This window comes from Pelmatolapia mariae, linkage group LG1 (genome assembly GCF_036321145.2).
Source record: "Pelmatolapia mariae isolate MD_Pm_ZW linkage group LG1, Pm_UMD_F_2, whole genome shotgun sequence".
Classification (NCBI taxonomy): Eukaryota; Metazoa; Chordata; class Actinopteri; order Cichliformes; family Cichlidae; genus Pelmatolapia; species Pelmatolapia mariae.
Window position 1 is genome coordinate 21408435 of NC_086227.1, and position 23976 is coordinate 21432410.

General features: G+C 42.3%; 2 protein-coding genes across 5 annotated transcripts; both read left to right on the forward strand.

Annotated features, from left to right (window-relative positions):
- Positions 1–1282: 1282 nt before the first annotated feature.
- pth1b (parathyroid hormone 1b) lies at positions 1283–4709 on the forward strand. The gene is made up of 3 exons (XM_063469924.1): positions 1283–1362; positions 1495–1627; positions 4662–4709. The coding sequence occupies exons 1-3, from the start codon at positions 1283–1285 to the stop codon at positions 4707–4709; spliced, it is 261 nt and encodes an 86-aa protein (XP_063325994.1).
- btbd10b (BTB (POZ) domain containing 10b) lies at positions 4188–12290 on the forward strand. Of its 4 annotated transcripts, none has more exons than XM_063475379.1 (9): positions 4188–4286; positions 4662–4809; positions 6172–6368; positions 6786–7101; positions 7245–7347; positions 8986–9106; positions 10020–10217; positions 10303–10413; positions 11071–12290. In XM_063475379.1, exons 2-9 carry the CDS (start codon positions 4709–4711, stop codon positions 11400–11402), a joined length of 1479 nt encoding a protein of 492 aa, XP_063331449.1. In that variant the 5' UTR covers positions 4188–4286; positions 4662–4708; the 3' UTR covers positions 11403–12290. The 4 variants fall into 4 exon arrangements, with proteins under 4 accessions (XP_063331449.1, XP_063331457.1, XP_063331473.1 ...); XM_063475387.1 differs by having other exon boundaries at positions 6175–6368; positions 11071–12289; XM_063475395.1 differs by lacking the exon at positions 4188–4286 and adding an exon at positions 5563–5623 and having other exon boundaries at positions 4731–4809; positions 6175–6368; positions 11071–12289.
- Positions 12291–23976: the final 11686 nt, after the last annotated feature.

Here is a 23976-nt window from a genome sequence, read left to right on the forward strand (position 1 = left end):
GGTCCTTTTGCAACACCGATTCTTTCAGTCATGACATTGCCATTCCTTTGCCACATTTAGAAAACATCTTTCACGGTTACCTAATGCAGCTTGTGACACCCTGACAAGGTTATCCATAACCCATGCCTCGCAAAGTGTGATGCTACATATTTAACAGGATGTTAATTGTATGTTTTCCAAATGTCCGGTCCACTTTGATATCATGAGTAAAGCTTTATATGCAACCACTGTAGAATCTATGCTCATACAGCAGCTTTATACAAGCATCTGCAACAAATTTCTTTCATTAAAGAACATTTTGAGAACTCATAATTCTCAAAAAAAAATTTTACTGATGTGTTTTTTTTCTCACATAAAATGTAAAAAAATAAATAAAATAAATAAAAAAATCAGTGGTTCTATACTCTTGATGAAGATGAAAATATATGATCTCCTTAGCTGATGCAAGCTACTTTTAACATGTTCTATTGCTACTAGCAAGTCTTGGAAGAACAGAAGAACTAGATCTGTAGAAATTCAGTCAATCTGTCACGTCAGAGAGCTCAGAGAGTATATTAACATTATATTAATCGGCAACACTGAATGCTTAATGTCTGCGGCCTGATGCAGTTACACCTTTCTGCAAACTTTAGAGCTTGCATGAGATGAACCATAAAATAAGTTGCACTGCTAATAAATTAAGCTTGACAGTCATTGCCATTTTAGAGAGTATATGTTTTCACTGCAGTCCTGCTGCATGAGGCATATACTGTTAGAGATATACTAACCAATAAAGACATTTGCTCGCTAAAGTGTATGCGCAAAGCCTGTATGTCATAACAAAAATGATTCGGGATGAAGGGTGAAAATGGAGCATGTTCAAAACCAGTGTGACAAGCAGGCCCCTTTACAGAGGTGTTGAAAGATGTGTTAGTAGTGAATTGTGGTGGAGGTGGTGTCATGCAGATGCCTGTTCGCATTGATGCACTGGAAAAGTGACATCAACATCAACAGTGAAAATGGCTCATTGATGACCAGGGGAGGGCTACACTGTATATAAAGGAGAGCGCCTTCCTAACACGAAAGACTGATCAACAAGTTTGACTTCTTTCCCAGACGGATAGAGTCCTGTAACTACCAGCTCTGCCGCACTTTTTCGTGGATAGAAGGACACCAGACCTGGTAAGAACGACCAATGAATATGTCTTTAAATAGACGGCTGTAATATACATACATATTTTTTAAAATATATGTAGAAAATACCTTGTCTAACTAATAGTTTAATTTGCTTCAGTTAATCGACATGTTTTCACTGAGGTTCTTGGAAATGTTGGTTCTGGTAATCCTCCTCTGGAGCTTCCACACAGAGGCTAAACCACTGAGGTAAACTCTTAAACTTTCTTCAGTGAAATACCATCTTTGGAATGAAAATTAATAATGCACAATTAGCTTAAATAATTAATTGATCCTGTAATTCTTCCTTGAGTTGACTGTGTGTGTTTTCTGTTTGTGCAGAAAGAGGACTATCAGTGAGGTGCAGCTTATGCACAATGTTCGAGAACACAAACAAGTAGGAGAAAGGCAAGACTGGCTTCAGGAAAAGCTGAAAGGAATTATTGTGGCCAGCTCTAAACCACTACATGGAAAAGCAAGAACTATAAAAAATCTTTTTCAATATGATGTTTTTGGATCGAAAATCTAAAAAAGTTATACAAAATATGCAAATTCAAGTGATTTAATGTTCAGTATATCTTATGAAACAAAATCCCCATGCATTATTTAAGAATCTGACTATTTTTCCAAGAGTCATTTTAGATGTTGTTTTCTTATTATTCTTAACCTATTTTCAAATTTTGTCAGATTATTTATTTATGCTTTTATTGTGTTTTTTTAATTTTATTTTTAATTCTATTTTATTTTTTTATTTTTTTACATTCTGTTTTAATGTCATATCAGTAGGATTACAAGTACTACAGTCAATATCTCAGGCCGTATGGGGAAGAAAAGGTTTTAAAATGTCCTCTTACTCTCCCTCACCATACACATCACTATTTACAAATGTTGTTTACTGCATATTGTAAAGGACCAATAAGATTGCTAGTCTTACATTTCTTGTGTGCACTTCTTCACATGCGCATCATATGTATGCCTTTATGTAATGACTTTCAGGAGTTGTACTGTATGTTTTTCTCAAAGTCAGTCCTCTTATAGTCACTAACATGATCTCCTGAGGAATGAGTGAGAATTTCTGCTGGTGATTTTTACCCCTGCTTTAACTTTCTACAACAAATTTCTCTAAAGTGCCCTACAGAACCTCTCTGATCTCTCTTTGAACTGCTGTACTTCACTCTTACTGTCAGGTATTGATCACTTTTACTGTGTAACTTTGTGAGATGTAACCTATACGACAATTCAACCTACATGCCTTTTGTGTCAACAATTTCTGGATTGCGTTCGCTAGCTTGACTTTACATAGATTACATACATGGCTTTACATACAATACATTATACAATTTTTAACATATTCTTGGTGCAGCAATAACTTACACTAAGTAACTTTCTTTAAAATTTGTAAAAAAAAAAAAAATTAATATATCTGTCAGATTACAGAATTGATTGATGTTTTGAGTGGCCATACAAGAAAATTATTCAAGAAATACTTGATAAAAAGTCATAAAACAAGATCATCAATTTTCAGTCCTAAAGATTAGAATTCAGTTGATGTCTAGTCCCACTTTAATTTTTTTGAAGGTGATTTTACTGACCGATGGTGATATTGCCAGTTTTATGGCTGCACACATTGCATCATATCATCATATTCAGACTTTTCCAGCCTTGTATACTGTGTGTGTATATATTGTTTGCAAATCATAACAGGCCGTTTGACTTGTGTCGAATAAAGGCAAAGCAGAGAGATGTTATGATTGATGGATAAGACATAGATAAGCTCTGATATGTATCCTGTTCGGCTGTTGTGTTGCTCTGTCCTCCAGTCATGTCCTAAAGAGTTGATCTGGCTAATTGACAAGCACCCTTGCTATGACCCTGCATTTACTTTGAATAAGCGACTTTGCTACTACTATAACTATTATCTATATATTAATATTTTAAAATAAAAATGTCTTCTGCAAAGATTTGTTAGTGTGGGGTGTTTTTTTCTCATCCAGTTAGAGGCCTTTAAATTAATTGGACGAAGCACCACTATGATATGAGACTACCTACAATTTAACCTAATTTTGTTATTTATTTAACATTGTTTGTGACCATAGCATAACTGTAGGCTGAAGTGATACCTGGTTAGATTTATCAACACTTTGTGTTTGCTCCTAGTTTTAATTCATCTTTAATCATTTTTGTTATATTCTGCAGTGTTACCTCAAACTGTGCACAATGGAATATGGAAGCTTCTTTCCACCACTAAAGTTGAATAAATAAAAACAATTAAAAACAAAGTCTGCCAGGCAACGTTGAAAGTAAGTAATTATCTCAAAATTTCAAGTTATTTCTGGTTATTCTGTATTATGTAATTCAAAATTTCGAGATACTAACTTGAAATACTAACTTGAAATTTTGACTTATAGATAGAAAAAAATCATTAGTTGAAGAAACAAGCTTCCATAGTAGACAGATCAGCTCAGTGCTAATCAGTGGGAACTGCTGATTATACAGTCTAAAATAGTGCTACATTTATTATATAATAAATTAATGCACATGTTAATGGGTGTTTTAATTATAGATGCAATTATATTCTTCAATATCTGTTGTCAATTCTCCACATAAGCTGAGTTACATGTACATGAAAACATATATTTATTTATTTACTTTTATTTATTTATTTTGTACCTTATTTCATATTTCCTTTTCTTTCCTTTTCTCCATTGTTAATTTAGTCTTTTTTTAGCCTTACAAATATCGGTACTAGCATCTTCACATTTTGGATTTTTTTTTTCATGAATAAATAAAGCTTTTAAAAAAATCGCACAAGCAACATATCGCGACACTTGAGGGACTCGGTCATCTTTCTTTTGACTTTTTTTTTTGAAGAAAAAGAAAAACTTCTTCTATTACCTACTGAAAACAGGTCAGTCACCTTTAGTACAGTTAATTTTTCAACTCTTTAACTTTTGAGACACGTTTGATCGGCGAGCGTAGCAATGACTTTAAAATGTAGTTTTAAGTGCGTCAGCACGTCGAGCCGTTAACGGTCGTCACGTCGTACGTCAGCTGGGTGAGTGTTTTGAAAGGAGATGACTGGTTAGCTGGCGAGCAAGTGGGATTATACTGCAGCGGAAACCGTAGCCAGCTAGGTAGCTGTTTTTTCTGTATACCTTTCTTGTATTTCACGGTATCAAATCATGTCCATGGACACTCTTGGAGCATGTTTACTAGCCATTCTGCGTCTCGGAAGTTTGTTCTGATATTGTTGTAATGTACCGCTGGTAATGCTGCTAATGCTAGTTAGCTAACTAGCTAGCTATGCTAAAATAGCAAAGTCGTCTCACAGCAACGTCGACAACGTTTAATTTGATAACAGCGATAAACGTGGCAATCAATCTTTGTTCAACTCAAGCTTGGCTGCACAACCTAGCTTTTTTGTTAACCGACAGCAGCTACCTGTGGGTTTTACACGAGGCTGACCAGGGAATTAAACTGACTTGTTGATTTCGCCATTTGTCGAACAGATTATGAACGGTAAAAGATCCAGACCGGGCTACCCCCTGTCCGGGTGATGGCAGCTCGTCTGCCGTCATATGACAGCAACTCCAGTGATACAGAAAACTGGGAACGAAAAACAGCTAGCCGACCACGCAAACTCTGCAGGCATTCAAGGTGAGCCAGGTGAAAATATATGGAGTTGTAAAGTTCACAGCAACAGTCACATACGCCCTGTTGTAGGGACATCACAAGAGAAAGTATCGGTTGGCTTGTGTGTATCTTTTGCATCCGTCCTGCTTTGTATCAACTCATAGGCGTAACCCCTATGAATGTAGATTTGGCCTAGCACTTCCCTGTAACTCAATGATTGCGTGATACTGGAGAGAAGTGTTAGTCCACTAAGAAAATTTTTGAAAATCAAATAATATTGCTGCTTTATGACAGTATTTAAGGTTTTCAATATATGGAAATGTGATGGAGTTGACTTCCCATGGGTTTGAGATTGCCCAAAGGCTCAAACTTACTTTTCACTTATCTTTCACATATTTATCTGTGATGTTAAGTGAATATTTACTGAAGTATAACGTGTTCGTGACGACCACATGGAGCTCTGTATGACCTTTCCTTTCTTTCTTGTTAACTAATCTGCCAGCCTTATCTTTATCTGCTTTATAATTTAGTCTCCTACCTTTTGAAGTCATGTTTCACGTAGCACTTTAGGCATATAGTTATGACAGTGACTTGGTATTAACTAGCTTAATACATGCCTTTGAATTTCTTGGTTATTTCTGGAAATTTGGTGAGCAAAATGAAACTCAAGCTTGAGTACATTTAAACAGTAGTTTAAAACATTTTCAACACTGGCCTTGGGATTTTCCATTGTTGGAAGGCCAACATTTTTTTCCGACAAACATTTTTGGTATGCAGGAAAGCTCTGCAAGTGTATGCTCAGCCCCAGGCTTGGGATGCATCTGTAAATGGCTAAAAGGTTAGACAAAACTTTTCTTTTCTTTTTTTCCTTTCCTTTTTTTTTACCCTGTAGCTCTGCTTCTAATTGTGAATTTTATTCTTTCTCTGATTGTTGTTGTTTTTTGTTTTTTTTAAACACTAAGAAGATTTGGTCTTTGAGAAATTAATGGTTAGCTCTATTGTGTCCTTTTCCCCTTTGAATTTTAATCAACTTCAATCATTTATAACTGCTTATAAAATAAGCATGTCAAAACTCTGATTTGATTTTCTTTCAAATTAAATATCAAAGGTAACAGTATCTATATTTGACTGCAATACACAATGTGCGCCTTGTTACTGTTTTATTAAAGCAGAATCTGGTTGGTCTGGTTGTTAGTTTTAAATGTCTTTATGAAGCTTGGCACTGCTACAATTGTTTGTAGGGCAAATGACCTAAGCCAAAAGCTGTGACAGCCATGTTGAGTGAAATGTGTTCCACGTTGTGCGTCATAAAACTATGAAATACCAATATCCTCTGGCCTTGAGAGAGGGAGGAGGTGCATTACACATGCTTTTGTGTTTCAAAAGCAGCAGCCAAGCCCATACGTCTCAAGTGAAGGAAGAACATAGGAAGATGAGCTTACATGGTGCCAGCGGGGGCTGTGACCGCTCACGTGACCGCCGCCGCTCCAGCGATCGCTCCAGGGACTCCTCGCATGAGAGAGAAGGCCAGCTTACCCCTTGCATTCGCAACGTCACATCACCCACCCGCCAACACAACAGTGGTGAGTGTGCGTGGAAAGAATAGATGGCTTATATGGGTGTCATGTTTGAGTTCTGCAGCTTTTGGCAAGCTCTGTTAAACAGCTGACCAAATTTATCAACTTACAGCTCAGACATGGTTTAGGTCTCCTGCTTTTGGCTGTGAGCAGATCAAGGCAATGCTTATCCACCTGTGTTTAGACCAAGACCGAGGAGTTTGACTGCCTACATGTCAAATGTTATGAGTAGGACCTTGTGTGTATATATAAAATGTGTATATTGCAAAGAAATACAAAAAACTTTTACAAATCTTAGCTGCAAACTAAAATGTTAACTACAAACTAGGCACTTTTTTTTCTATCTGGATTTTGATCTGTGATTTGGACATTAAAACCAAAGATGATTTCTCCATGGTGATTCATTCCGCCCGCCCCGTCTAGATCGTGATCGAGATGGCGGCTCGTCGTCGAGGCCCAGTAGTCCACGGCCTCAGAGAGTCTCACCCAGCGGTTCCAGCAGCAGTGGGGTGGTGAGCAGTCGCAACAGTAGCTTGTCCAGCACTGAAGGCACTTTCAAAAGCTTGGCAGCTGGAGAAATGGTTTTTGTCTATGAGAATCCTAAGGAAGGGGGAGCCGGTGGCACAGTTGGAAACCGAAACATTCGGACCTCAGAGAGAGTCACTCTGATTGTTGACAACACACGCTTTGTAGTGGATCCTTCTATCTTCACTGCACAGCCCAATACCATGTTGGGCAGGTAAAGTATATTTTAATCCTCGTTATCCTACGTCTTTAGTCATCATAGCTGTAACAACTGAAACTTAAATAAAAATTAAATATTCACGCATATAAGTATAGATCTGTGAGTTGGGGGAATAAATCAAAGTTTCTTTTGCACAGAATGTTTGGATCTGGAAGAGAACATAATTTCACACGGCCCAACGAGAAAGGGGAGTATGAAGTGGCTGAGGGGATTAGCTCAACAGTTTTCAGAGCAATTCTGGTGAGTTTCTCTTTTACATAATCCTTGTATGCATAAATAATTGTGAGGTAAATGTTGGATACACACTTATGCTGAATGATTTTATCTGTGTCTCATTATTATTAAAAGATAAATAAGCCATCGTGGGATCATTTTAGCTCACTGGGTAGAGCAGGCAACCCAAACAATCTGCCCTGTGGCCATCTACTTCCCCTTGTCTTTCTCATCTTCTCTTTACTGTCGAATCACAACGGAGGCTTAAAAAGCTCTGAAAATGTATCATAAATAAATAAAATAACACAATCAAGTCAACAAAAATCTACTTCCTTGCTCTTTTAACCAAACTTAAATATTTTACACAGGGCTATAAAGTCAGTTCTTAACAGGCTGCCTTTATTGCTTTTGTATAAGATGTAACGCCAATCTCTGATGTCACAATCTTTAAATATATCAGCATTTGCTCATTAATGCTTCCACAGCAGAACGTAGAAGGAAATTGTGAATAAAAGTCCCACTGAGATGTGTTCTTCCAATCTTTGTGGGACATATAACACCTGTTAGCCTTGAGTGACACACTGTATTTTCCTTACCTGGATCCCCGTGTGTGTGAGGAGTTGTCTGAGCCTCTTCTGTTGTGAAAGTCTATCCAAGTTCAATGCAGCCAGAAATGACACAAAGCAAATGTGCAGTTATTAGTGTTGAATATTGTTTTATTTTTTTGTTTTTCCTACATTGATATTGACTTGTGAATTTTTAATTTTGTATGATCAGGGTGTTGAATTAATACAGCCCCCACCCCATCCGCATGACCATTACTATAGAATATTTAAATTACTTAATTTACTGGTATAGCAGTGTTTTTGAAAAATGCATATAATGCCTGAAATTTAGAGTAGTATACTGGTTCCTCTGGTTTACTATCAAGCAGTAATATAAACAGTAGATCATAATACAGATGGTGCTGAATTAAAACTAGTTTTAAATTAAAAAAAAACAAAACATTATATAATACCCATAATTCAGGTAGAATATATAGCTTTACTCAACATGGGCTGTTTTGTACTGTCTACATTACATCTAATTGGCGACTGATTGCTCATGTTGAAACTCTTAAGTAGATATATGTTGGAAAATTGAATTTACTTTGCGATATGGTGAGTGAGTAGTACGCAGTTTACTGAGAAAGCTGCAGTTGGTGAGTTCTAAGAAACGTACGATTAGATTAGGCTGCATTTTTGTTGTCTGATTCATCTAAAATGCACCAGAAACAACCCTGCAGAAAACACTGCTGCAACTATAACACAGTGCGTACCTGCTACAGCCCATTCAGGTATCTGAAGTGTATATGAGGCTGGAATGACAAAGCAAATCTGACTGATCTGAATCTGAGCTTTAATTCATAGTTTGACATTTGCACGGTGTTATCTGCTGCATCTAATTTCCTGCCAAACTGCGTGTTACCTTTGGCCTACTAAAAACCCACCTGGTAACAGTTCAACAAATTGAATCTGCTGTTAGAAAGCAAACTGAGATCCTGTTACCGGGTTCATTTTTATCAAAAGGGTTTATTTGATTTTGTTTTTAATTGTATGATTTAAGTTGATGGATAAATGGTGTTTTTAATAATTTCCTCTTTGTGATTTCTCTCTTAATTGGCAGGATTACTACAAATCTGGGATAATCCGTTGTCCTGATGGAATCTCTATCCCCGAGTTGCGTGAGGCGTGTGACTATCTATGCATCTCCTTCGACTACAGCACCATCAAATGCAGAGACCTCAGTGAGTATTTCTTCTGGGACACTGAAGCTGTCAGTGTTGCATTAACAGTAGCAGCACTGAGTATCATTGATCAGGGAGACTGCTCAGTGCCTCGTCACTTTGCAAGGCTTAACAAGATTGCAGCTAATTGATCATAATCACCAACCTGTGAGGATTTCAGATGTTTGGCTTTAAAAAAAAAAATACAGCTTTTAAGAACGAGCAATTTTCCCTGTACGTGTGCCCAAAAAGGAGCACACGTAGGATTTTTTTTTTTTTTTAAGTCAGTAATTAACGAGAATTACCTGCTATTTTCTTGTTTGTTTGTTTTTTCTTTTAGAGTTTTAGCCTATAATGAATGAAAAACAAAAATTCTCAAATCCACATAGCCCTTATTCATGTGAAAGTGAGTTCAGGGCCACAACTTGTTGCATATCATGTATGACATTTCGTCTCCTTTCCTCCTCAACGTTTTGGGGTAAATATGTCTACAAATTTGATTCACGGTCATCTTGAGTGGTGGCTTTAAGGCTTTTCGGTGCACTGCAACACAATAGTGCCTGAAACTGTGATGGTTGCGAGACTGGACAGACCTTTTCTTCATCAGCACTGAAAATTTTGTAGCAGTACTTTGCTGGAATGGAGGCAAGGAAATGGCTGTTGTTTGCTTACCTGTAAATTATTTGTTTGAACTTAAAACCACAAGTAGTATCCTAATCTGAAAGGAACATTTTAATTAGGAATTCAGTTTTTATGAAGGCACCTCTGAAATAGCTCTATGGTGAAAGATAAAGGCTACTTGCATGACAGTAGAGCAGAGGGTCTGTTTTTAGGTGTGTTTCAGCCTGGGGTTACTTGCTTACCTTTGTGCACTTTATAAAGTTTATGCTTATGATGGAAATTTTGAATTTAAATTCTTACTCTTTGTTAACAGGTGCCCTGATGCATGAGCTGTCCAATGATGGAGCTCGGCGTCAATTTGAGTTTTACCTCGAGGAAATGGTTCTACCGCTGATGGTGGCCAGCGCCCAGAGCGGAGAGAGGGAATGTCACATTGTAGTCCTTACCGATGATGATGTAGTTGACTGGGATGAAGAATATCCACCACAAATGGGGGAAGAGTATTCGCAGAGTGAGTACCCACTAATTCAGAGCATAGGCACACATCTCGGAGCACAGACGCACAATAAACCACCTTGTTTGTTTTCTCCTTGTAGTTATTTACAGCACAAAACTGTACAGATTCTTCAAGTATATCGAAAACCGAGACGTTGCCAAATCAGTTTTAAAAGAGCGGGGACTGAAGAAAATAAGGCTGGGCATTGAAGGTGAGCTGAATTTTTCAGTATTAAATATTGATGTCCTCTCTTTTTTTCTTTTTTCTATTCTCATGAGTGGGAGAGAGATGTCTGATGTCTGACCTATATGAACAGTACAGGATATAACGACTCACTGCATACTGCAGATGTATTTATAATTACAGATTTGTTTGGCAGCAAGCAAATTAATGCATAAAATAGCTATCAGCAAGATACCTCTTTGCAATCTGGATGTTATTAAAGTCAGAATCAAACGAATCAACTGTGGTCGGCATGAGACAAAATATATATATTTTATTTAATAAAATGCTATAATGGTTTTGTACCCAAACTGCTTTGTTCACTCAGTTTAACATCTGCCCAAGTTAATATGCAGTTGGAGTGTAGTATTAGGTTCACATACCAGATGTAGACAATAGACATGCTGCTACCTGAATGTTTTTGTATGCTGTGACTGAAAAGACACGCCTAAAGTGGGAAGTCGATCAAACTAGAATAAGGTCATTTAGAGCCCAGTACTTGGTAATGCATTGATTCCTTTTAAACAAATGGTCAGTCACATCACGTTCAAGGTGAGCCCCTTGCTTCTGGTGTTTGCTTTTTTGTATTCTGTGTTAACGAAGGTTAGCACGAACTGAGCCACTAGTGTTGTCGTCTCTCTGACAGGTTACCCTACGTATAAAGAGAAAGTCAAGAAAAGACCAGGAGGTCGTCCAGAGGTCATTTACAACTACGTCCAGAGGCCCTTCATCCGCATGTCCTGGGAAAAGGAGGAGGGTAAAAGCCGCCATGTTGATTTCCAGTGCGTTAAGTCCAAGTCGATCACCAACCTAGCAGCAGCAGCAGCTGACATCCCCCAAGATCAGCTGGTGGTGATGCACCCTGGCCCCCAAGTGGATGAACTGGATATCCTGCCTAATCACCCACCTAGTGGGAACCACTACAGCAACAACTACAGCAATGAGCCTGATCCTGATGCACCTTCACCTGCTGTCTGAGGACACCTTGGTCCTCTTTCAATGCCTCTGCCCCTCTCCTACTCTTCTAGTCCTACTCCCAGCATGCTGCAGCATGGAGCGCTAGGGGCACCATAACCATATTGCCTTGACACCTCCTTTGCAGCCTTAGAGCCTCAAGAACCTGGATGACTGTAGGAAAAGAAACACCAGGAACATAAGACTGGTGAAAAGAACATTTCACTATTGTTTTCATTTTGGGGTTTTTGTTTTGTTTTTTACTTGACCAAAGGAAGGAATCTATTTTTGTTTGGGGAAAAAATCTGTAAAAAACATATTATTAGCATTATTATTTACAATATTATTGTATCTTAATTTGATGGTTTTGACTGAGCACTCTTGTGGTGTCACTGTTTTTTCACAGGTTTTATTTCACTGATATCTTAGATTTTGATTCTCTCGGGTGGCCTAACTGCTAAATGGCTTTGATGGGGAAGGATACACAACTAGCTATGGAGAGATTACATCTTTCTGGTCATGGAGAAAATCTGTTCTCACCACTTAGTTTCATGATCTCCAGTTGAACTCCTCTCAGATGTCTTTGATTCTTGTCATGGGATATGTAGTCATTGGCTGGATCTGATATGTGATGTTTTGCTCCTCCTGCAGCCAAGATATTAAGCAGAACACAGGCTGTTGTGGTCAGAATCTTTTATGTGCAAAGCTTGAAATTGTTGTTTAAAAATAAAACAAAATCATGAAATAAAGATGAACATTTAAAAAAAAATTATAATAATATTTTGTATATTGCATGCCTTATTGTAAAAGCCTAACAGGACCCAGGAGATGTTGCCCTCCAGAGGTAAGACTGACCAGATATGGTTAAATGCTAATGACCATTAAGATGAAACATTTCTGCTCTGTACAATTTGGTCTGAAACACTAAAAATAAATTCAGATTAATAATATTAATTTTTGTAATTATTAATTAAATTAATACTTTTTTTCAGCTATTTTGATTAAACCACTGATAATTCCAAATTAGATTCAATGTGATACCACAGACTGGTAACAGCAAACTGAACTATATTATTTAAAAAGCTTGAAGGGCTAAATATAATTTTTGTACTCTTACTTAAAAAATAAAATGACCTTTCTTCATACTGATTTTTATACTGCTGTTCATATACGTATACATTTTCCTATTTCATTTCTTCCTGAGTAAAAATGATAGCAAATAGAACCTGATAAGCTCTTTAAAAGGAACCCCGACTATTATGACAAGTTACCCTAAATATGTTACAAATTATCTCCACTACATAAAAACATACTTGAGAATAACTACAATTTTTTTTGTTATTCATTAAATCTTTGTTGTTTAAAACTATTTTGGAGCCGTGGGAGCGGCCGTGTTTTTTTGCACACTTTGCATTCTGGGATGATGACATGTAAAAGGGGAGATGCAGCAGATTGACCCGGAACTTATACAGAGTTCATTCCCGCCACAACGAAGGGATTTCCGGAAGTGGGGTCAGATGTTACCTTGGTTACATGGGCCTAATGTAGAGTAGATCTTTATACAATCAGGCAATCTGAGAACAAAGCATGATGTATAGTGCAGCAAAGTCATGCTACATGTAATTAGCAACCACTTTATTAGGTACATCTGTTCCACTATTCATTGCAGTAATCCACAAATCTTATCATCCTTTTACACTCAAAGCACTTAGACATGTAAACGTCCTCAAGACAGCCTGCTGAAACCAAAGCAAGCGTCAGAATTAGGCTTTGGAGCGTGATGTCACAGGGGTGGGCGTGGAAAGGATTTTGGCCTGATCCGCCATTTTCGGGGTCAAAACAAAGCGCAAGCGAAAAAGGAGCGAAAGCACAGCCATGGTTCGTACTTGCTGTGTGGTCGGCTGCAATGTTCGATCGTACGACCGGCATGGGAATAAGCTTGGGCTGTCTTTTTATGCTTTCCCAACCTGGAAGCAACATGAAGGAGCTCATGTATCGGATGTTACCAAACGAAGGCGTCTAGCCTGGATAGCAGCTGTGAGACGAGCTGATATCCAGTTCCCTTTCAGTCGATTCACTCGGTACAACACATAAGTATGGGATATCACGCCCTCGCGTGTCCTGGCTGAAGAAACCTTTATTCACGCCTTTAAGGCAGATGACGTGTGATGACACGCGCACGGCCCCGCCTGCACATATAGCCGCTGTCATCACAGTCATCCCTCAGTTCTTACGCTCTTCACCTCGCTGAGAACACCTCTGCTGAGTTGGGCTAGCTAGCTGCTGCTAGTTAGCTCCGTTGTCTGCCGACTTGAACTTAGCTTATCTGCCCCTGTTGGTGTTAGCCTCCACCGCGCAGTTGGTGTGTAGGCTGCCCGTGGAGCGCTAATTTCAAGTTTTCCCGTGCAGCGTTTTGCTTCACGTTTTGGAATGAACTCCAAACCGAAGCGAGCAAAGCAGAAATCTTCTGTTCGCCCCTGTCCTCAGGGATGCGGTTTCTCTTTGCACGACAGCGACCAGCACGATGCCTGCCCTGTCTGCCTGGGGATCGTCCACGCTAGGAAAGCATTGACGGAGCCCGAAGCCTGTGCGTTTTGTCGCCAGCTCCGGCGCTCGACCCTGGAAAGACGGGTGACGTTTGTGGAAAAAGTGCTGGGACGCTCGGCTGTCACACGGCATGACCCTCTCCTTTCCGAGTCTGGAGCCCCGGCTTTGTCCGACTCCGAAGACGAGGATTTTCCGGTCGATGTCCCCGCAATTAGCTGGGCTGACCACATGGAATATGTTGACGGGTTAGCCGATGACGAGCCGGAACCATGCAGGAGCGCTGACGGGCTTCAGCCTGGGTTGAAGCCCGCCAGCGCTCCCCAGGAAGACGATGACGTGCTGGACATCCATGGTTTGTCGGAGGATGAGCAGGAGAGCTCATTGTCGGGCCAATGTGCCGCCGCTGCTGCGCTGGTCGGCCACGATGACGCCTCTCTTTTCTCCCTGTTTCGCCGTGCTGCTGAGAAGCTGCAGGTGGACTGGCCTTCTCCTCCGCCAGCTCAGAAGCCGTCGCGGTTCGAGGGTTTTTTCCTCCCACCGGAGCCCGCAACGGCCAAAAACTGCCTTCCCATGTTCCCAGACTTTGTCTGCGAGCTAACAGCATCATGGGACAAACCTCTGTCTACCCGCATCACTGTGTCTGGCTATGGACAGTACATGGAATTGGACGGCGCCGAGGGGGCTGGCTTAGCTAACCCACCCCCTATGGAGCCGTCTCTGGCTGCTTATCTGGCCCCGTCCCATAACCATGGTGTCGGCGGCCCCGCAACTCTGCCGTCCAGGCACTGCAGATTCTCTGCTTCGCAGCTAGAGAAGATTTATCGGGCTCAGGCCGGCACTGCTCGTGCCATGAGCTCCGTCACCATGCTCCACACGTACCAGGCAATGTGCCTGGCGGAGCTCGGATCGCTGGTTCCTGATGACAGCCCGCTGGCACCTCTTCTTAACGAGGTCAGAGTCGCCACAGATTACATCCTCCGTGCGTCTCGCTGTGCAGCGCTCTCCCTGGGCAGAGGGATGGCTTCGACAGTAGTGGCGCAGAGGCACCTGTGGCTGACCCTCTCTGACGTCCCGGATAGGGACAGAGCTGTATATCTGGACGCACCAGTGTCTGCGGCTGGGTTATTCGGACATTCACTTGAAGCCATTCAGGCTAGATTCGATCTGAGGAAGAAGCAGACGGAAGCTCTGCGCGACATCATCCCCAGACGTCAGCCGAAACCCAAGCCCACAGCTAGCTCTCACAGGCCCGCCGTTCCTCTGCCGACTGGCAAGAGACCGGCGCCCACTGCTGAAGTGGGTGTGCCGCCAGCGAGAGCACATCCTCCGGCCCGAGCTCCACGCCAGTCGGCCTGGAGCAAAGGCCCACCCTCGGGCCCCCGGCGGGCCCAGGAGGAAGAAGCCTCAGCCCTCCTAGCTATGGTTTCGAGTGGAGAAGGGGTCCAGCAGCAGGGAGACACTGTTTTTACCCCTCTGTTGCCGCAAAAGAGGTGCCGCTTAAGTTCTGTTCAGGTTGTCAGCCCCAGAAGGCGCTGCACTTTCCTAACACTGTCTCCCAAGCACAAAACCCCTGCAAACAAAATGCCTCAGGTAACTCCCTATTCAGGTGTGTTAAATGTTCAGGTGACCATATCGAGTGTTCCCGCTGTTTTTCATTGTTGTGCCCCAGAAAAGGTGCCTCCAACAAAATGTATGAATGTACATGTTTCCATGTTGCAATCAATTAAGAGTGTTGTTTATTCTCAAACAATCACAAATGCTCAGCCTGCAGGCAGAATGATCCAGGTCAGGCAGGTGATGCAGTCCCCTGCAGACACACTGGGGGGCGACCTGCAGCCGACGGTGCTGCAGGTCAGCCGGCTGGCTGCTCACTCGCCTCGTTTCCAAAGAGTCGTAAACACGACTGTCAACACCGAGGCGGCCATGATACTCAGAGAGGAAATAAAGGCGCTATTGCAGAAAAGAGCAATACAAGTGGTCCCCGCTTCGGAGGCAGACAAAGGTTGGTACAGCCGTTATTTTGTTGTTCCGAAAAAAGGGGGAGGGCTTCGTCCCATCCTCGACCTGCGAGTCTTGAACACGTATCTAATAATAATAATAATAATAATGCATTGGATTTATATAGCGCTTTTCAAGGCTTTACAATGACATTATTCATTCACGCTCACATTCATACACTGGTGGAGGCAAGCTACGGTTGTAGCCACAGCTGCCCTGGGGCAGACTGACAGAAGCGAGGCTGCCATATCGCGCCATCGGCCCCTCTGGCCAACACCAGTAGGCGGTAGGGTAAAGTGTCTTGCCCAAGGACACAACGACCAGGACAGAGAGGCCGGGGATCGAACCGGCGACCTTCCGGTTACAGGTGCCCTTCCCAACCCCCTGAGCCACGGTCGCCCCTTGAACCTGGGGCCGGACCTTCTCTCCAGGGGGGGGTCCTCTGGTGAGAGAATGGAGGTTACACCCTTTAATAGTGGCTCAGATTTGGGATCTGTTTGGCAAGGCACAAATAGATCTTTTTGCTTCCAGGGTAAATACTCACTGCCCCCTGTTCTTCTCCATGATTGACCACGATGCACCCTTGGGCTTGGACGCGCTAGCGCACCAATGGCCAGACGTGCTCCTGTATGCATTTTCCCCAGTGGAAATGATATCTCCAGTTCTAGAGTGAGTGCGTCGGCATTCCCTCTCTCTGATTCTAGTGGCCCCTTGGTGGCCCACAAGGTCATGGTATGCAGAGATAATCAGCCTGCTAGCAGCGAGTCCTTGGCAGCTTCCTCTCCGCAGGGATCTCCTCTCTCAGGTGGGAGGAGAAGTGTTTCATCCGCGCCCGGATCTGTGGCGCCTTCATGCTTACCTGCTGAGAGGTTAAACTTGATTGCTAGGGGTCTGCCACCTAGTGTGATAGCGACAATTAAGGTTTATTTAGCAGCTATATCTGCTTGTCATATTGGCTTTGACGGGGTGACACTAGGTGCACATCCCCTCGCCATACATTTTCTGAAAGGAGTTCGCCGGCTGAGGCCCGTGCTTAAGTCCGGTGTCCCTGCTTGGGACTTGTCTTTGGTGCTGGAGGCCCTTTGTAGCCCCCGTTTGAACCCATTGAGTCTGTGGATATGAAATTTCTTTCATATAAGACTGCATTACTTATCGCTTTGGCATCGGCAAAGCGAGTGGGTGACCTTCATGCGCTGTCTGTGCATCCCTCCTGCACACATTTCTCTCCTGATGGCCACAAGGTCGTATTGCGTCCAAATGCTGCCTATTTTCCCAAGATCATGCCTGCATCTTATAGCTCAATGGAGTTTGAGTTGCTGAGCTTTTGCTCCCCTCCTTTTGCATCTGAGGGGCAGAGGAGGATGCATTCTCTTTGTCCAGTGCGTGTGCTACGCATCTACATAGAGCGCACTCAGAATGTGCGTTTATTTGACCAGCTGTTTGTCTGCTTCGCCAATCCGAATAGAGGTAGATCTCTGTCCAAACAGAGGCTGTCCTACTGGATTATAGAAGCTATCTCACTGGCATACGGCACCAGAGGTCTTGCTTTGCCCCACGGGGTGAGAGCTCATTCCACCAGGGGGATGGCAACCTCATGGGCTCATTTTAAAGGGGTGCCTGTAGCTGATATTTGTGCGGCAGCTAGTTGGGCATCACCGCACACTTTTGTGCAGTTTTATCGGTTGGACGTTACAGCCCCTTCGGTGGCTCATACTGTCCTTTCTGCTGGGTCTACCACTCACTAAGGAAGTGGTGGCCCGATTCCGGTTCGGTGGCTGCTCTGCGGGGCGTGTATATATGTCCCATACTTATGTGTTGTACCGAGTGAATCGACTGAAAGGGAAAAAATAGTTATTTCTATAACTTCTGTTCCCTGAAGGAGAGGAACGAGGTACAACACAAGGTGGCCCCACTGAGCAGTTTGGCTCAGTGAAGAGCGGCTATCGAACTGAGGGATGACTGTGATGACAGCGGCTATATGTGCAGGCGGGGCCGTGCGCGTGTCATCACACGTCATCTGCCTTAAAGGCGTGAATAAAGGTTTCTTCAGCCAGGACACGCGAGGGCGTGATATCCCATACTTCTGTGTTGTACCTCGTTCCTCTCCTTCAGGGAACAGAAGTTATAGACATAACTATTCGTTCTCTACCATCCCCAGATATCTGTTGGTGTGCTCCAGACATTTTCATTCTGGTAAGTTCTAAATATGTTCATGTCACTCTTTATCTTTATCTTTTTAACCACACGAACCTCTCCACTGTTCTACCCACATTCAAGCAGTATGTGGACTGCAAAACAAGAGACAATAAAACACTGGACCTGTTTTATGCCAATGCTACTGAGGCATACACCTCCAGCCCTCTCCCTCCTCTGGGCAGGGCTGATCACAACCTGGTCTACCTCCAGCCCCTTTACAGACCTGCCGTTCAGAGACAACCTGCAACCACAAAAACGGTTACAACATGGACAAGGGAGTCGGAAGAGACTCTGCAGGGATGCTTTGAGTTAACTGACTGGGATGTTCTTTGTGATTCCAATCAGGTCAATATTGACAATCTGACAGGCTGTGTAACAGATTATATCAACTTCTGTGTGGACACTGTGGTCCCCCAAAAAAACATTCTGTGCTTCCCCAACAATAAGCCCTGGGTTTCCAAAGACATCAAAGCAACCCTGAACAAGAAAAAAAGAGCTTTCAGAAATGGTGACAGAGATCAACTGAAACTGGTGCAGAAGGAGCTGAAAGCCAAGATTGCAGAGGGTAAGGAGTCCTACAGACGGAGGCTGGAAAACAAACTGCAGGAAAACAACACCAGGGAGGTGTGGAATGGAATGCGGGCCATCACTGGCCTGAGACAAAAGAGAGGTGTTGGGATGGATGGGGACGTCGAAAGTGCTAACAACCTTAATCTGCACTTCAATAGGTTTGACTGCCCTGCGTCTCCTGTCTCCACACCCAGCTCTTCCCATCTTCTCCTTTCCCCTCCTCCCTCTCCTGCCCCCTCAGACTGTCTCACCCTGTCCCTCTCAGCAGATGACATCAAAAAAGAATTGGGCAGACTCCACTCCAGCAAAGCTGCTGGCCCTGATGGTGTCAGTCCCAGGGCCCTCAGGTGCTGTGCTTCCCAGCTGTCTGGAGTTCTACAACGGATCTTCAACATGAGCCTGGAAATGCAGAGAGTCCCATCACTCTGGAAGACATCCTGCCTGGTTCCTGTCCCTAAAAAGATCAACCCGTCGACCCTCGGTGACTACAGGCCAGTGGCTCTGACCTCACATGTCATGAAGACGCTGGAGAGACTCATCCTGAAACATCTGCGTCTGCTGGTGGAGCCTTGGCTGGACCCCCTGCAGTTTGCTTATCAACCTCGTATTGGTGTGGAGGATGCCATCATCTACCTGCTGGACCAGGCTTATTCTCATCTGGACATCGTTGGGAGCACTGTGAGGGTCATGTTCTTTGACTTCTCCAGTGCTTTTAACATGATCAGACCATCACTGCTGGGGAATAAGCTCACGGAAATGCAGGTGGACGCCCCACTGGTAGGTTGGATTACGGACTATTTAACAAATCGACCACAGCATGTCCGACTGAAGAGCTGCCGCTCAGATAACATCCTGAGCAGCACAGGGGCGCCGCAGGGGACAGTCCTATCACCCTTCCTCTTCACTCTCTACACATCTGACTTCAGGTACAAGTCTCAGTCATGTCATCTGCAGAAATTCTCGGATGACTCTGCCATTGTGGGCTGTATCAGGGATGGACAGGAGGAGGAGTACAGGAGTGTGGTGGACAGCTTTGTCGAGTGGTGTGAGCTAAACCACCTACAACTTAACATCACAAAGACAAAGGAACTGATTATGGACTTTAGGAAGCAGACTCCTCCTCCTACCCCTGTCACCATCAGAGGGGCTGATGTGGAGATTGCTGAGGACTACCGGTACCTGGGGGTACACTTGGACTGTAAACTGGACTGGACTAAGAACACCAATGCTCTCTTCAAAAAAGGGCAGAGTCGGCTTTTCCTACTGAGGCGGCTCAGGTCCTTCAATGTTGGTAGGAAAATGCTGACCATGTTCTATCACTCGGTGTTGGAGAGCGTCGTGTTCTTTGCAGCGGTGTGCTGGGGAAGTGGGGTGAAGACAGCTGATGCCAACAGGCTGAACAAACTGATCAGAAAGGCTGGTTCTGTCCTGGGTGTCAGACTTGAGAACCTGGAGGAGGTGTCTGAGAGGAGAATGCTAAAAAGGCTTCTTTCTATCATGGACAACCCCTCCCACCCCATGCACGCCCCCATGATGGACCATCGGAGCAAACGCAGCAAAAGACTCATTGCCCCGAAATGCAGAACTGACCACCACAGGAAATCCTTTGTACCGGTGGCAATAAGACTGTATAACTCCTCCTCACTCTGTAGGTGATTTTTCCTGAGACTATTACCAATGTTGTTCTGTTCCCTCCCAGACCGTGCAATATTACCCAAGAGTACTTATTGAATATTTGTTTCATCCCCCCATCATACGCTGCTACTCCCTTTTATTCTATTGCACAGTACTTTGTCACTTTCTAGAATCGCCTGCACTGATAGTTAAGTTATTTATTCACCAGGATATAGCTATGTATATTACTTCGTTAGAGTTATCCGATACTATGTCTTGCACTATCCTACTGTATATTACTGTACACTACTATTCTTATTGTATATATTGTATATCTTATTTATCTGTTCCTCTGTCTCTCCTGCTGCTTTGAGCATGTACATGACATAAGAATTTCCCTCGGGATAAATAAAGTTGTTCTTATTCTTACAGCCTATTAGTTTTATTTTCGATGCAGTCTGAGGTCATAGCAAATTAGAACAAATATCCTACTGAGTGATTTTGCAGAACTACCTTCTATTTATAGAGTTGCTAATTATTTGGCATTATTGCAGGCAAACCAGCCTATGAAATGGATGAAACACATCGTGACTGGGTTCCAGTGCTACACAAGGGACCTGCTTCAAACATACCACCATGCTAATCAGATTACTTCTTCCATGTGAGGGTGAAGAGGTGACCCTTCTGGATAAGATGGTGATGGTTTGCTGCGTTTGGTGAACAGTGTGGTAGTAAAACCAGGGAAAAATGAAACTCGCTCCTGTTAAATATTCTTAAGTCTTTTGCTATATAAATAGCGCTATTTTATTTCAAAAGATACAGTAAATAAAGTAATGTTAGTAGTGGGTGAGATCATGTAAACACTGTCATGATTTTGTGTAAACATTTTGTCATTTGTAAATTATAAATGACATGGATTCTACATTGTAACTGATGTGATGTTCTACAAAGTGGTTTTAATTTAAAAAAAAAAAAAAAAAGGAGGCAAAAATTAGTTTGTTTCTTTATTCAATTTTTGAACAGTGGTACTCAGTCAGTACATATTCAGTAAATGCAAATTATTTACATGGCAGTGCACTTCAGGCATAAATCTAGACCCCTAGATAAAACATTATGGGTCATTCCCACGACCCACAGCTTTACTGTGTTCCAGCAAAGTATCCAATAGCAGTGACAACTCCTCCACAGTAGCAGGTGGGATTTTTCTTTTTTGAGGACGGCTCCTTTTACCTTTCAATACGGATGGTCTGTTTATGTTTTGATCAAGAGCCCTTTTTTTGGGCAGCTGAAGAGGAGAAGTGCATCTTATGGCCAACCTCTGTCTGTATCTTGGTCATATTACCCAGCAAAACCCAGTATGCAGGTTCATTTGTAACAGTCCTTGTGCCACGGATCAGCACTGTTGCTTCTACATTAAACAGAGGAGCAGCGACATGGCTGCAGGTCTCCGCGACTCCGGCCATACAGGTGCAGTGGGCGGCTTCAACCTTCCCTGTGATGCTCACAGTGACCCATGGCTGCAATGCTGGTTCATTCAGTCTTTGAGAGTGTAGTACCTGAAACACACACAAAGTTCATTTAAAGACAAGAACTATGAGCCAAGGCCGACATAAATGTGTTTTATCTACTTTATCATAAATGTAACAAAGTGTTTAGAAAGTTAGCACATACATGTAATTTTTCATTTTTTTTATGCATCAATCTATAGAACGCTGCATGTTATATTCTAAATCTGCCTGTTCTCTCTCAGAAACCTGCCTGCAGAAAATGAACCTAAAGTATGTAATGTAAGGATGTAATCACTGTCAAGATGGAGAAAGCATAAAGTGACAATTATGAATCACGTAATATGATAAGGAGATTCTGCAGGTCATTAATCAATGTATAAAACTAAAATAAAATGTATTTTTAGTGATACAAGATACAAATATGGAAGCAAGATGTATAATTAGAATTATTTATAATAAATATGAATAAATCATTGCAATTTCTTTAACCATGGAGAATGACTAAATCCTTCAGGACAATGTCACATCAATGCACTGAACTCACTATGTTATCCCTCTAACAGCCTCCACATGTTCTCACTGTAATTTCCCCCTCATGAATGAATTTATGCTGCACTAATCTGAATGTTTGGAGGGAAATCAAACGCATTTCACACGCAGTACTCGAGCTGACTTACCTTTGTTTGAATGACGACTTGTACGCGCTGACTCCACAGACGAGGTACGAAAATATGTCAGGCTACGTCAATAGCGGTAGGTCTTCAGGGTTTCTACTCCACGGCCGTATTTCATACGGGTCCACATTTCCAATGCACGCGATTTTCTGAAGGTACCGCTGCTTCGCCTCTGAACGCAATCGGTCTCTATACAGTCAATTCGCTTTTGAGCTGCTTTTAAGAATCTTTCTTGTAGTCGTCGTTCCAACACAGTGTTTGTTTTGATTCGTAGACCCCGAAAATGGCGCCGCGCTCTCACAATGCATTGCGGCGTGACGTCAACTCCAAAGCCCTATAAGGAAGAATGATGAAGGAATGTGTATTGCTGTTGTTGTCAGATGGCCTGGTGTGAATATTTCATAGGAGTGGGTTTTTAAAAAAAAAAAAAACGATTTTCCGATTCAAATCGATTATAGCTTGAATAATGCGATATTGATTCATTAAATGCTGAATCGATTTTTGAATAAATGTGTATTTTGTAAGAGTCGCCAGAATCTCAGGTTAAAGCTATTTCAACAACCACCAAACAGCTAAAACAGCAAATGAAAGCAGGTAAACAGATTCCACACAAAGTGCGCCCCGACACTTCAAAATCTGTGAGTTGTCGGCTCCTCACCCGACACGCTGCCGGGGCTGAAAGCCAACAGCTCACAGACTCTGAAGCTGCAGGTTTTGTCACTCTTCAACCAAAACTGAATGAACAAGCAGCAAAAGAAGATCAAAACTACGCTTCAAATTTAATAAATACCATGATTAATTCCCTCTTTTGCTGTTTTGCTTCCACCAATATAAAAATCGCACTTCCTGCACAACTCTCTCTGTGTGTACTTCATGAACAGTTTTCCATTCAAATCTCTGTTTTGTGCATGATTCGCTTGGTTATTATGTACCAGTCTTCTGTTGTGTACAGTGCTGTTGTTTTTTTGTTTTGTTTTTCAAGTGACCTCCCACAAGAAAGCTTAATTTCTGCTGTTTAATACAGAAGAAATTAAAACTTTTTAAAGTATGCCAAATTGCAAAACGCTTAGCTGTGTCGTACAGATGATATTCAGTTGTACATCTCCTTAAAGCCCCAAGATGTTTCCAAACTACAAATTTTGCATAGGTGCATAGACTCCATTAGAGGTTGGATGGCTGATAACTTTCTTCAACTTAATGAGAAGAAAATCAAGTCCTTGTTTGTGCTCCCGATAAATTTGTGCCCAAGATTATGGAAAATTTAGGTCCTCTTGCTACATTTGGCAAATCCTCTACTAGGGATCTTGGAGTAAACTTTGACTCAGCTCTGACTTGGGATGCTCATGTTAAATCTCTGGTTTGCTCCTGTTATTATCATTTAAGAAACAGTGCTGAGTCCATTGTGTCATGCTCAGAACTCGAAAAATGTCATACATGCATTTCTTTCATCTTGTTTGGACTATTGTAATTCTTTGTTCACTTGTTTATGTA